General features: G+C 48.4%; 1 protein-coding gene across 1 annotated transcript in view; it reads right to left on the reverse strand.

Moving 5' to 3' along the window:
- Positions 1 to 9,466, reverse strand: part of PTPRJ (protein tyrosine phosphatase receptor type J) — a 176,826-nt gene extending 167,360 nt beyond the window's left edge. Inside the window, exon 1 of the mRNA XM_070383326.1 lies at positions 9,011 to 9,466. Coding sequence (XP_070239427.1) covers positions 9,011 to 9,451 — 441 coding nt within the window. The 5' untranslated portion in view covers positions 9,452 to 9,466. The remainder of the gene's footprint in view (positions 1 to 9,010) is intronic.
- Between the last annotated feature and the right edge of the window lie 4,163 nt (positions 9,467 to 13,629).

A 13,629-nucleotide genomic window follows, 5' to 3' on the forward strand; every position in this document is an offset into this window, starting at 1 on the left:
AACATACCACTTTACAACATGCAAGTCTATGATTTGGTTTTCTAAACTTCACTATAAAAGAACATTTCCTGGAACATATTAGATGGAACCATATATAACTGCCGGGATTCAAAGGACCAAAACCAGTAATTTCATGTGGTTCAACCTAATAATTATGAATGAACCAAACTAGAGGACTCAACTGGCCAATTAGCCTCTTGAAAGCTAATTCTAAATTTGACTAATGTTAAAAACTGGGCTATACAGTGAATGTACATTATTATTGCACAACAGACAGATGGCCCCTGAAATGGACAGTCCAAGTCACATCTTAAATGGGAATGACAATGAGAAATCCACAGGGATGCTGTGAGAACTGAATGAATCATATATGTTGAAGGCCTTGCAAACCAAATAGGTTAAAAATAATATGTTAGTTTTCATAAATAGTAAAGTATGCCAGTGTCTCAGCAAAATAAGACCATGAGTGTGGTCCGTGCTTAGTGGGGAAGGAGTAACCCCCACGACAGATGGACATGGAAACATGGTGGCCCCTCAGCCAGCAGCAGGAACCGCAGCATCACCTTGTCACCATGGAAACAAGGTGGACCACTTGGCACAGACTCTCTCAACTTCCCATCTTCTGCAATTAGAGCCAAAAAGAATGCCTTCAAACTTTCAGTTGGCAGCATAAAATAACTCCTCATGGTCCTAGAGAAAATGTCCCCAGAGATAGGAGGTGGCCACAGCCAGAGCTGGCCAGGTCACAGAGATAAGGATGCTCAACGAAGACCCTGTTTCTTTAAGGGACACAGTCAATAGTCCTACGCTCTTTGGGGACAAAGATCACACTGGCCACTCTTCAGTCACATCTTGGCTCATTTAACCTATATTAATTCAAGTATATCAACTTGTCAAAAGAGAAATATAATTTAAATTATCCTAGCAGAGAAGCCTACACCACTTCACATTATACATTTTTTTCACATTATACATTTATATATATATACACACACACACACACACACACAAATATATAGGTATATAGATACATACATATATATATATGTATGTGTGTATGTATACTATCCATTGTGGATTTAATCTCAAATTCAATTTTAAAATTTTGTGACACAATTTTTACAATTCAGAATTATGTCCTTTTGCTCTAACTTTAAAAATCTAATCCTTGAATAAATGAAACAGTGTTCTTATATTTCGAGATCAGTTTACAAGGAACTTTAACATAATGTGATCTCATTTAACTTATCCAACTACCCTTTGTGAGATGTTCTACTGTTATACGCAATTTAGAAATGTGAACACCAAGGGTCAGAAAAGTTAAGGCACCTGCCCAAAATACACAGCTATTTAGATGGTGGAGCTAGGATTCCAACCTGGCAGTCTCGCTACAAAGAGTCTATCCTCTCTTTATCACCCAGAGGTCTTATTTAAATTTCAGTTCCTAAGGACAAGGGTTGCAGCAAAAATAGTCATATTTTAGATATACTTATATTTGAATCATATTGTTGCATTTGAAACACAAATGAGAGAAAAGGACTAACTTCCTTCATTTCCAAAGAGCTTGCACACAAATAACAAAAAGACAATCTTGTTTTAATGAACAGGGAGTTAACTCCCCCCGACCCCAAAAAAAAGGAAGGAAGAAATGCAAATAGCCCGAAAAAATGCTCAACTAACTCAAAATTGAAGATATAACTAAAAGTAACAGGATATAATTTTTTACCTCTCAGGCACACATTTAAAAACTTAACAATCCTCAGTTCAGCTTATAGTATGGCGATAACAGACACTCTCCAAGCCTATGGGTGCAGGTACAAATGGGAAAATTTAACAGCTATCAAATTTTTAAATGCAGGTTCCAAGCCAGCCATCCTAAAATCAGAAATTTACCCTATGGCTCCTGAAAGTTACAAGAAATATGTATCAAACACACTCTCTGAAGCATGATTTGTAAAAAAAAAAAAAAGGGAGGAGGGGATTGTCAGAAAATAACTAAAGTGTCCATTGACCAGAATGGCCAAATAAACCGTGGTAAAGTCACACATCAGAATATTAGGCGTTTAAAAGAATCAATTAAAACTATGGGTCCAGATATGAAATAATCTTCAAGATAACTAAGTAAAGTAAAAGGCTAAAAGTAGAGAACAATGTATATATAAGGTTTCCTTTAATGTAACTTTTTTAAAAGATGAACAAAGATACTTAAATATATTACATAGAAACATTTTTTTCCCTAGGAGGAAAACAAGGATACACACCATGGTTATTATCTCTTTGAAGAGAACTAATACTTTTGTAACTGTTACAATTTTAGATTGGAGGGTTTTTAACCTAGGCTTCATGGGCTATTTTAAAGGGGCTGTAAAACTCCTGAAATTGGATACAAAATTGTAAATATGTGCATTTCTTTTAGGGAGAGGAGTCCGCTTTTACACATAAATACTCTGTTAGGGTTGTAAACCTCGCCCTCCCCAGAAAGATTAAGAACCACTGTGTTAGACCTGGTATTGGTGCTAAGTTTTAATATTCACTCACATCTCTTCTCAGAAGCCGTGAAATAACCCTGGGCTGGGGCCAGCACAGGCACTCAGAAAAACACCACCCCATCCCTGCTGTGGAGAAGGGGATAGTTTGTGGCATAATAACAACATTGTCTGCTCAAGCCTCAGAGAAGGCAACAGGGGACAGCTTCCCTCTAACAGGAAGAAGGAAAAGTGGAACTGAAAATTATTTGCATGTTTAAAATTAGACCTTCTGTGGGAGCTGACACTACTTGGCTTTCAAAGTGGCCCCCATCTGCTGTCTCATTACCACCACCCCTCATCCAGGCATTTACATGCCATGGAAAGGCTGAAACAATAGGGTGACTATCAAGGAATCCTACGGCTGATAAGGAAGCGATAGCAAATTTCCTGCAGCTCCTGTCTTCCCAGCGGGCACCAGAAAACCCACTGGAAAGCCATAGGAGGAGGTGAAAAACTGCTGCAGACTTCTCTGGTCTGACACAGCTGCAGCTTCCAGGGGTCTCCACTTTGTCCCTCTCAACACCACTTCTTCCCTGGCAAACCCAGGGCCAGCCGTTTCTCTGGCGGGGGGACAGGGGGCAGCAAGGACACCACCAGCACAGCCTGTGTGACAACTGTGACTGGTGAGCTGGGGGTGATCTGAGTCGTGCCAGCCCCACAGCCTGTAAGAGACACAAAGCCAGGCTGCCTCTCTCGCTCGCCACGACTGCCTGTGCCCCATGCAGTGTGTCCCCCGTTTAAGAAATGTATCACATTTACAAGGGCGCCATAACCACACCATTATTTACATCGTTATTTTTACTCAATATTTTTCTCTTGAAAATATATTATTTAAGTATTTGTTTATTTGGCTGCTCCAGGTTTTAGCTGGGGCACACGGGATCTTCGATCTTTGTTTGGGCATGTGGGATCTCTAGTTGCAGCAGGTAGGATCTAGTTCCCCGACCGGGGATCAATCCTGCTCCCTCAGCCCCAGCACTGGAAGTGAGGAGTCCCAGCCACTAGGCGACCACCGGGAAAGTCCCCTCAATATTTTCCTTCAGCTCAACTTTCTATTAAGTTTTACATAAATTTATTTACCATGACACACATGGATTTGACATCTCACTTACATTTTTACTAAAAGCTCCCTAAAATGAATAATTACTATTTTTAATGTTATGTGAGCCGAGTTCATCACCATGGGAGACAATAAATACCTGTTCAATGAATAAATGACTTGAAACCTCACATCCTCTCCCCCAGATAATAGCAGAGGCCCCCACTGAACTTGAGCCTTAGATTTCACGGAGCAGTTCCCCTTCTATCTTACTTGATCCTCTCAACCACCGGGTAAAGCAGGAAGTATTAGTCCCATTTTCCAGATAAGGAAATGAGAAGTCACAGAGGTTAAGTGGCTTGCCCGAGTTTATGCAGCTACTAAGTGACTGAGGGGGGACCTAAACCCAGGCCTTTCCATCCCAAATCCCATTCTGTCTCCACTAAGGCAGGCCCACCTTGCAGATTCAGGCTCCCAAAGAAACATAAGCAGGGGAAGTGGAAAGCCCTACAAGCCTGTCCTTCACAAGTCAGTCACCTCCTCTCCCTCCTCCCCCGTTTGCTTTTTTTTTAAGTATAGTTGATTTACAGTGTTGTATTAATTTCTGCTGTATTGCCAAATGATTCAGTTATACCTATATAAACATTTTTAAAATTCTTTTCCATGATGGTTTATCCCAAGATATTGAATATAGCTCGCTCTGCTCTACAATAGGCCTTTGCTGTTTATCCATTCTGTATATAATCGCTTATGTCTGCTAACCCAAAACCCCACTCCATCTCTCTGCCCCGGCCCCTGCCCAGCAATGGCCAGTCTGGTCTCTCCGAGTCTGTTTCCCTCTTGCAGGTAGGTTCAATTGTGTCGCCTCCTCTCCCAGTTGAACACCGAAGACTCTGTAAAATACGCATTCTCACAGCACGGGACAGTAAACTGGGGTGCCAGAGACGGCAAACACGGCTCTGCCACACACTATTATGATGAATCTTCGGTAAGTTCAGAACTTCAGTTTTCTCCCAGATAAAATGGGACCAGGAAATCCCCAGAAGTCCAGTCCAGTGGACACAATGCTTTCAGTGCCAGGGCCCAGGTTCAATCCCTGGTTGGGGAACTAAGATCCTACAAGTCACAGAGTACAGCCAAAAATTTTTTTAAATAAGTAAAATTTTAAAAAATAAGATGGGACCATGAACAGCACCTCCTGCTCAGTTATTTCTGATATGGTCAAACGGGATAGTGCATTAAAACCCTTAGCACAACACCTGCCACATATAAAGCTACCTATTAATTACAGTATTAGCAGCAGCATTCTATTAGAAGGGAAATGCACAGAAAATTGCCTCTTACCCTGCACTCAAAATAATTCCCCTAGCCAAGCAGTAAATAAACTAAGTAAGTAATTGCTGATGATGTGCTGCTTAATCCCAGCAACTTTGCCTGGGTCTCAATCCCAAGCAAAATTACTTTTAGGAGCTAAATAACCTCTCTGCTGACCAAAACTGCTCACTCGGGAGCCAGGATTCTCTTTGCTTAGGAAACCTTGGGTATTCCAGGGTTATCTTTATCATAGGGCTAAGGTTGAAGTCAGCTCAAAGCCACAGTCTAACCATAAACCAATTTGCTCTGTTTTCTTAAATTGCCTGCAAACAAAACATAATCATTTGGTTTTTTCCATTGTTGTCCTGAAGCAAAACAAAAATGTTTAAAGTTGCCTCTATGAGAATTTAATAAGCAATTTTGAAGGAGTCAAAATATTTTTTGTACCCTGGATGAAACAGGTAGGCAAGCAGACTTAAGGATTAGCTACAGTAGATAATAAACACAAACAGTTATTATTCACCAGGAAACAAGAAAATAAAAGAAAAGCAAACCCAAAACACCATAAGACCAACAAAACAGCTATCAATCACCAGTTCGGGTTTTGTTTTGTTTTTCATTTTAAAGCAGTCCACGATCAAACTGATTTCAAAAAGAATCTGTAGAACTACTTTTCTCAAGAGAAGGAGACCAAGGGAGGAGGGGTGGATAGCTTTGTCACATTGCCTAAAACATATATACAAACGAAAATTAGGGTGCAAAAATGCTAGGAGAACGGGTGAAGTCATTGCAACCAGTCAAGTCCGCATGTTGGAATCAACCCCAGCCATCCTTCCTGCCTCGGAGAAAGGGGATGAGAAAACAGGTTCAAAAATCGCTTCTCCAGCCCTACTAAACACTGAGTGTTCTAGCATCTCAGCTTCCCTGCTTCTGTATCTGTCCTCATGAATGCCCAGAGTGCATTGTTTCCACAACTTGCCCATTTTTTCAACCTGCTACCGTTGATTTCATTTTAAAACACACACACACAATCCAAGCCTTACTAAACCAACCAAGTGTTAGGGAGACAGTCAGACCCTTTACCCACATTTCCTAAATGTAAAAGCTTTGAAAACCTCAAATATGACTTTCCATCTCAAATATGATTTGACTTTAACTTTTTATTTTATATTTGAGTAAATAGCTGATAACAATGTTGTGATAGTTTCAGGTGGACAGTAAAGGCGATCAGCCAAACATATACATGGAAAATATGATTTGACTTGGAAAACTCGAGGGCTTCCCTGGCGGCTCGGTGGTAAAGAATCCACCTGTCAAGGCAGGAGACATGGATTTGATTCCTGACCCGGGAAGATCCCACAAAAAGATGGAAAAAAGAAAAACTCTATTCATACCCACAGTTTCAGGAGTACACAGTGAGGCAGCGCTGTGCCTATAGTAAAATTAAGAGCAAAGTGGAAAATGGCAAAAACAACAATAACAAAATCATGAAAATCAGAGACAGAGGCAAGGGACACAGGTTTCAATCTCATCCCAACTCCTCTACTGTCTTGCCAGGTGGCCTCAGTCCAATCACTGTCTTCCCTGGGCCTCAAAAACCTTATCTTTAAAAAAAAAAAAAGGAATTTGAGCTAACTTGAAGTCTGGTCCAGCTAAAAAATGCACTGACTCCCTGAAATATCCAACATCAAAATGAACTGTCCAATGTGGATTTTGAAGATGCTTTTTCAGAAAGCCTTTTACATTTCCCATTTTATAATGCATCCAAAAACGAGAAATAGACTCCTCAAGTTTCTACAGAACAAATTAGAGAGGAAGGAAATATATGAATAGGGGACAAGTGTCGCATGGCAAAATGCTATTGAAACACAAGGAAGGATTGGGCAAGAAATAAATTTACACAAGAAACTTTTCGCTGATTCCAAACAGAGCTAGCAACCACTATGGCCCATGCAAAATGAGAAATACTGTAAGATACATTTGCACCAAAGTAAACTAAAAATAAATGAAGTAGCTGGTACAAGAGATCTTCAATATAAGGTGATTTTTTTTTTAATCTCATATACTGTTCTCCATGAATTTCTTTATAGGGACAAGGAGCAAGTCCATACAAACCGTACCTTAATGATAAGCCCACCTGGACGCCCTTTCATGTTCATAAGGCTATTTCAGACATTGGCCACTGAAAGCCCCTCAGACAAGCCCATGGGGCAGGTGGTGTGTGTGTGTGTGTTCAGTCTCATTGGACTCTTTGCGACCTCCTGGACTATAGGCCACTCTGTCCATGGAATTTCCGAAGCAAGAATACTGGAGTGGGTTGCTACTTCCTCCTCCAGAGGATCTTCCCAACCCAAGGATCAAACCCACTTCTCTTGCGTCTCCTGCATTGTAGGCAGGTTCCTTACCACTGAGCTACCGGGGAAACCCATGGGGCAGGTGGTCCCATCCTACAAAAGCAATTAACTGAGAATGGAGGAGACTGAACTTGGCCCTGGAGCTGGTCTTCCGAAACACCTCATCACACATTCTCTGCAGGAGGTCACTGCGCCTTCTAGGCCCTCCGGAGAGACTGGCCAAAGCCTGCCCAGGAAAACTGAAGGGACATTGACAACCAGAGAGCCCTCTGGGTGCGGAGAGCTACTGGAGCCCCCAGGCCCTAGCTACCTTCCTGTCCTGCCTGCTGGGCTGCATTGCTGCCCCAAGGCTGATGTTTCTGTTCTCAGGCAATCGTTTTATTTGTGCTTGAAAAGTTTTCCCTTGTAGTAAACCATAACGGCAAAGAATCAAAAATATACAGAAAGATACATACGTGGATATGTATAACAGAATTACTTTCCTGTACACCTGAAATTAACACAATATTCAAAATCAACTAGACTTCAATTTCAAGAAAGAAAGAAAAAGGAAGGGACCCGGGATGGGGCGGGGGGCGGGGGGGGAGGGGTAGCTTTCCCTGAAGCCAGGTTCCCTCCCCAGTCAATAACTCGCTTCCCAGGTTTCAAACATCCTGTTCTTAGAGCTGCTGTCTGTATAAAAGAAGAGACATTTTTTTCCCCATATTTTAGTATATACTGGTTGAAATCAGTTTACTAGCGGGAATTTTTTCCTTCACAAAAACGCCAAGGCCCTTTCCATCGCTGGTTCAAGACCGTAGCAGGCTCCTAGAAGGGGACGAACGCACTGGTTCAGCTGCCGCGGCAGGGCTGGGCGATTCTGCTTTTTCGCTTCTCTCCTTCCAGTTCCCTATCTGTGAAATGGGGACATCGCTCAGCTGCCCTGCCTCACCCCGTGGGAACACCATGAAGGGGAAACGGCGCTTTTCAGGGGGATGGATCGCCAAAACGCCAGGCACAGCATTATCTGAAAGGCGAAGCTCGAGAACAGGGCGCACGGCGGGGTAGGGAAAGCCGGCGCCCACAATGCACGAATTAAGCACCCAGGGAAAGCAGGCAGCTTCTCTGGGAGAAGGACCGTCGCTCGGAGGCACGCCTGCGAGGGGCCACCTTCTCCCGGGGCTGCAACTTTCCCCAGAAGCAGCGCCGCGGCCCGGAGGCCCCGCGCCTCGCCCACCACCCGCAGCGGCCCCGGCCCCGGCCCCGGCCCCGGCGGGCTCCCGCCGGCCGCGGCCCTTCGGCCCCGCCCCTCGGCCCCCGCAGGCCGGGTCGGAGGTCGGCCGCCGCTCCGCCAGGCCGGCCCGGCTCCGCGGTCGGAGCTCTCCGCAAACACGCCCCTCCGGCCGCCTCGGCCAGGCGAGCCGGGCCCGCGCCAGCCAGATGTGACCAGCTCGGGGCCGGGCCGGGCCAAAGACTGCCTGCAGCCCGCGCGGGGGGCGGCCACGGCGAGGCTCCGGACCCCTCCCTCCGGGATCCCCGAGCCCGCCGCCCTCCTTCGGGGACGCGGGAGCCGCGGATAGGGCTGGGTCGCCGGCGCGAGAGCCCGGCCTTCAGGAGGGGAGGGCCCCGGGGACGCGGAGCCCCCCCACCCTACCCCGGCCATCTGCCCGGATCCCCGCAATCAGGACACACCCGGGCAGGTGCAAGGGCTTCCAGTCCCGCCCCCCCCTCCTCGCGCCCCCCCCACCCCCCGCCACCACCACCCCCGCCCCAGCGCCCACCACCCGGCAGCTCACCTGGCCCAAGCGCAACAGCAGCAGCAGCGGCGGCAGCGCCCAGCGCAGCCCGGGCGAGCGCGGAGGCGGCCGCGCCTCCCGAGCCGCCGGCTTCATGCCCCGCGCGCCCTGGAACGTGCCCGGGACGCGCGAGCCGGGCCCCGCCGTGCGCCCGAGCCCCGGCGCCTGAGTCACCGCCTCCAGCCGCCGCCTCCGCCTCCGCCTCCTCCCGCCGGTCCGCCTCGTCCCCGCTCCGCCCGCCCCGGGCTTCCCCGGGGACATGGCAGCGGCGGCGGCGGCGGCCACACGGCGGAGCCCGGCGCGGCTGCGGCGGGGGGGACGCGTCCCCGGACGCCTAGGGGCTTCGCAGGGCGGAGCAAGCGGCGCCCACCCCTGGCGCGCGGCGCCCGGATCCCGGCTCCCGCGGCCCCGGCGGCTCCCGCTGCCTCCTCCGCGCGTCATGCGGCTCCGGCTGCAGGGAGCCGCGGCGAGCGCTCAGCCCCCTCCCTTCCCCCTCCCCCTCTGAATATTCATCGCTTCCTCCCGCCCGGGCCGGCCGGGCGGCTGCCGAGCTCCGCGGCCCCTCGCCGCCCTCCCGCTGCAGCCCCCGCCCCCGCCGGGCCGGCCGGGCCGCTGGGAGGGGGCGGCGGCGCGACCCGCGCGCGCCCGGGCGGCTCCCCTCCTGGCGGGCAGAGGAAGCGCCCCGCCTCGCCCGCCCTCTCCGCTCAGCCCTCCCACATTCCTGGGACTCGGCACCCGGGATGCGGCTCCCGAACCACGAGCCTGTACCCTCGGCCCCGGCTCCGGGGCCCCCACGTTTGGGTCGCCAGATGTGGACCGAGATCCCTCCCTAGGGAGCAGCCAGGCCTGCGTTAGGATGGCACCCCAGCGATGGCCTGCTTGACCTGACGAGTGGGTGGCTTAGAGGTGCATGAACCCGTAAACTGCAGGAGACATGTGGTGTGTTGTCTTAACCCGCGCCCCCGCCCCCATCCCCGGGCCAGGGAGGCTGAAAGCGGGGCGTTGGAGCCGATCCAGAGATTAACACCCGACTCTGCCATGGGGTAAACCTGGCTCTGCCAGTGGTACTAGCTGTGTGACCTACGGAGAGGCGTTTCGCCTCTCTACGCCTCCTTTCCTCACCTGTAACGTGAGGATAATACTGGCACCTGGCTAGAGAGACTTGACAATCACCTGAAATAATGAACGGAAAAGCCCTAAACCCCAGGCCTGACGCTGACACGCAGTGGGCTTCCGTCAACAGTAGCTCTTCCAGCAGCTTTCATCACATTTTCAAAGAAGTCCGCTACCCGAAAAGGGTTCAAGATTACTGCAGATGTTATGCCCGAGCACAGAGGAGAGAAGTGAGGATCTGAGAGACTTAAGCCTGTTGCCCAAGAAAAAGTAATGAGTGAAAAGGCCAAACAAGGAGTGTAGGGAGACAGAGGTGAATTCCAACCAGAGGGAGAGGTGACACGTGAGCTGGGCTTTGAGGGATGGGTTGAATTTCACCAGCTAGTTAGAGGCGGGGCAGGGGCCCAGGAAGTGAGAGCAACTTAGCAAAAAAAAACAAAAAACAGGAGGTGGATGCTTCAGGCTTGGCCTTCTGAGAAGCAGTGAATGCGAGGTTGAGGGGTTCATATAGAGAGGAGACTTCGAAAGGCAACATGGTAAGTGTGGGCTAGATTTGGGTGCAAAGCACCAGGTGGCCAGCACAGCCTCCAGGCACCCCTCGTGCTTCCAGTTTGCCATCTGGGAGATGGGAGCCCGTCTTCCCTCCCAGGGCACCACACACAGAGAGCATAAGGCAAGGGGGCCTCACATGTTTACTGCAACACCTTGCCATCTTTCGTGTAAACATGGTGTCCAGTTCAGTTCAGTTCAGTCGCTCAGTCGTGTCCAACTCTTTGCGACCCCATGAACTGCAGCACACCAGGCCTCCCTGTCCATCACCAGCTGCCGGAGTCCACCCAAATCCATGTCCATTGTGTCAGTGATGCCATCCAACCAACTCATCCTCTGTCGTCCCCCTCTCCTCCTGCCCTTATCTTTCCCAGCATCAGGGTCTTTTCCAATGAGTCAGCTCTTCACATCAGGTGGCCAAAGTACTGGAGTTTCAGCTTCAACATCAGTCCCTCCAATGAACACCCAGGACTGATCTCCTTTAGGATGGACTGGTTGGACATGGTGTACTGATCGTAATTCACCAGGAATGCTGTTCCTTCCTGACTCTTCCTCTTCTCAGGGCAGAGACAAGTGGTTTGAAAAGCATTCCTGTTGATGACAGCGGCGAGGGGTGGGGGGGGTGGCAGGGGAGGAAAGCATCACTTACCCTAGGTGCTTCCAGGTCTTCAGGTTGCCCCATATACTCACAGACCCTGTGGACCCCAAGAATTCATCCAGGCCTCCACAGCTTCATGTGTATACATGCTCAGTCACTCAGTCAGATCTGACTCTTTTGTGACCCCATGGACTGTAGTCTGCCAGGCTCCTCCATCCATGGGATTCTCCAGGCAAGAATACTGGAGTGGGTTTCCATGTCCTTCTCCAGAGGACCTTCCCGATTCAGGACTCCAACCCGCATCTCTTGTATCTCCTGCATGGGCAGGCAGATTCTTTACCACTGGGCCACCTCAGAAGCCTCCCACCACTTCATGGAGAGTCTGCAAGCAGCCTGGGGATGCCTGCACACACTTGGATTATCTCCTGGATGAAATATGATGTTCATGGTTGTGTTGGCCAGAACTGCGTTTCTCCACAACGAGGCGATGAAAGAAAATACACAATATTTTCAGGAAAGGGAGTTAAGACCTCAATAATCCTGCTGGGTCATAAACAGGTGTTGTATAAGCTCCCTGAGAGCATGGACTGGGCCTTTCTCTCCCTAGCTGCCCTACAACACCTCGCTCAGAGCCTTACCCATGGCAGGAACCTGGTATTTGTGCAGCTGCCTGATTGTGTAAATGAATCCAGGGCAACATGGTGTGAAAGTCCATTTTTCCGCAGGGATGAGTTAGGGAAGGACCATTCTCTTTCCAGAAGAATTTGAGACTAGGTTCCAGTGTAGAGGTCTCTTCCTCCCATGTCACCTCCCCTAGAACTTTCCCAGGTGCCCCAACCCTGAATTGGGTACCCTTTTCCCTGCGTGGTCCCTGTGCTAACCTTATCTACCACTCTGGACCCTAAGTAAGACCCTTGAAGACAGGGCCTGCCTCTTATTGGTCACTGAATCCTCAGCACTTAAAAGTCACACATATAATATTCATTTAGCTGAATTGATTGCATTCCTTTGAATAGCAAACTTAGGTGTTAAATATACATCTGTTCGCATGCACACATACGCACACACCAAATTCTATTTGCAAGCAGCTTTCCAGGAAGAAATATACTGTGTAAAGTTCAAGGCACATTCTCTTTGAGAGTATATAATGATATTTGACCTTTTAATCATGTCTACCCTCAAGCAAAATCTTTGCTGAATATGGGGCCAGGTACAAGGGACTGAAGCAAGCAAGAGGTTGGAGGGAAGGCTTCCTGGGTGTGTTGTAAAATGGGCCAGTAAGAGTCACCCAGTAGCTTGTTATACATCCCAGTGCCTTTCCTTAGACTACATCTGTACTTTCCATCAGCTCCTCAGGTCAGTCTTGTTGTGAAGCAGGATTGTGCTGTGTGCTATGCTCAGTCATGTCCAACTCTTTGTGACCCCATGGACTGACCCGTCCACCAGGCTTCTCTGTCCATGAAGAGTTGGAAGACACTATTTATCCTGTGGCTGGCCCACATTGCATCCCTACTAATAATCAAGACCATTCATCAGGTACTATCTAGGTGCCAGTCATTACTCTAGTACTTTACAGCCATTATTTCTACTGCTCACAACCACTCTTTAGAATAGGTGTCATTATCAATATGTGAGGAGCAGAAAACTACCTCTCAGAGAGGCTTAGTTACTTCCACAAGATCACACAGCTTCAGAGAGTCAAAACCAGGATCTGAAGCTGTATCTTACTTGCCTCTATGCCATGGTGACCCTTGCCTTGACCTTTGTAGGTAAGTTAATATAAAGTGTTCTATGCATTGGCTGTTGTTATTACTTTTCTCCTGACTCTCTTGGGCCTCAGTCTCCCCAGTTTTAAAACAGAAAGGGACAGAAGGTACAAGACTTTCCACTTCATCCCCTGAGAATGGGACACAGGCAAGGCAACCATGGTTAATGAGAGGTCTGCCAACCTAGCAGGAGGCAAGCGCCCTGGGCACCGGCCTGGAACCAGGTCGCAGGCCCCACAGGGAGTCCATTCAGCCTGGCAACCCTCAGTTTATTTTAAAAGCCACGATGAGCAAACCATTCTCCAAAGCCCTCCTAAGCGGAATGGAATGTTTCTTGGGAGTCTGATTAGCTAATGTTGCAGGCATGGCTGCCCTGAGACCTTCCTGCCTCACAGACTTGAACTGAATCAGAATGGAAAGGAAGACTTTTAGAAAGTTCTTTAAAAAAAATAAAAAAGTAGCACTTCATCTTTATAAGAGTAACAGGATGTTTCCTGTGGACTAATAACTGGGCTGTGGTTAGAACTCCTTGTTTGTCCACCAGACCTCAGTTCCTCCCAGAAGAGGGCCTGAATCACCTGCCCTGCACCAAG

The sequence above is a fragment of the Bos mutus genome, chromosome 15, assembly GCF_027580195.1.
Source record: "Bos mutus isolate GX-2022 chromosome 15, NWIPB_WYAK_1.1, whole genome shotgun sequence".
Taxonomy (NCBI): domain Eukaryota; kingdom Metazoa; phylum Chordata; class Mammalia; order Artiodactyla; family Bovidae; genus Bos; species Bos mutus.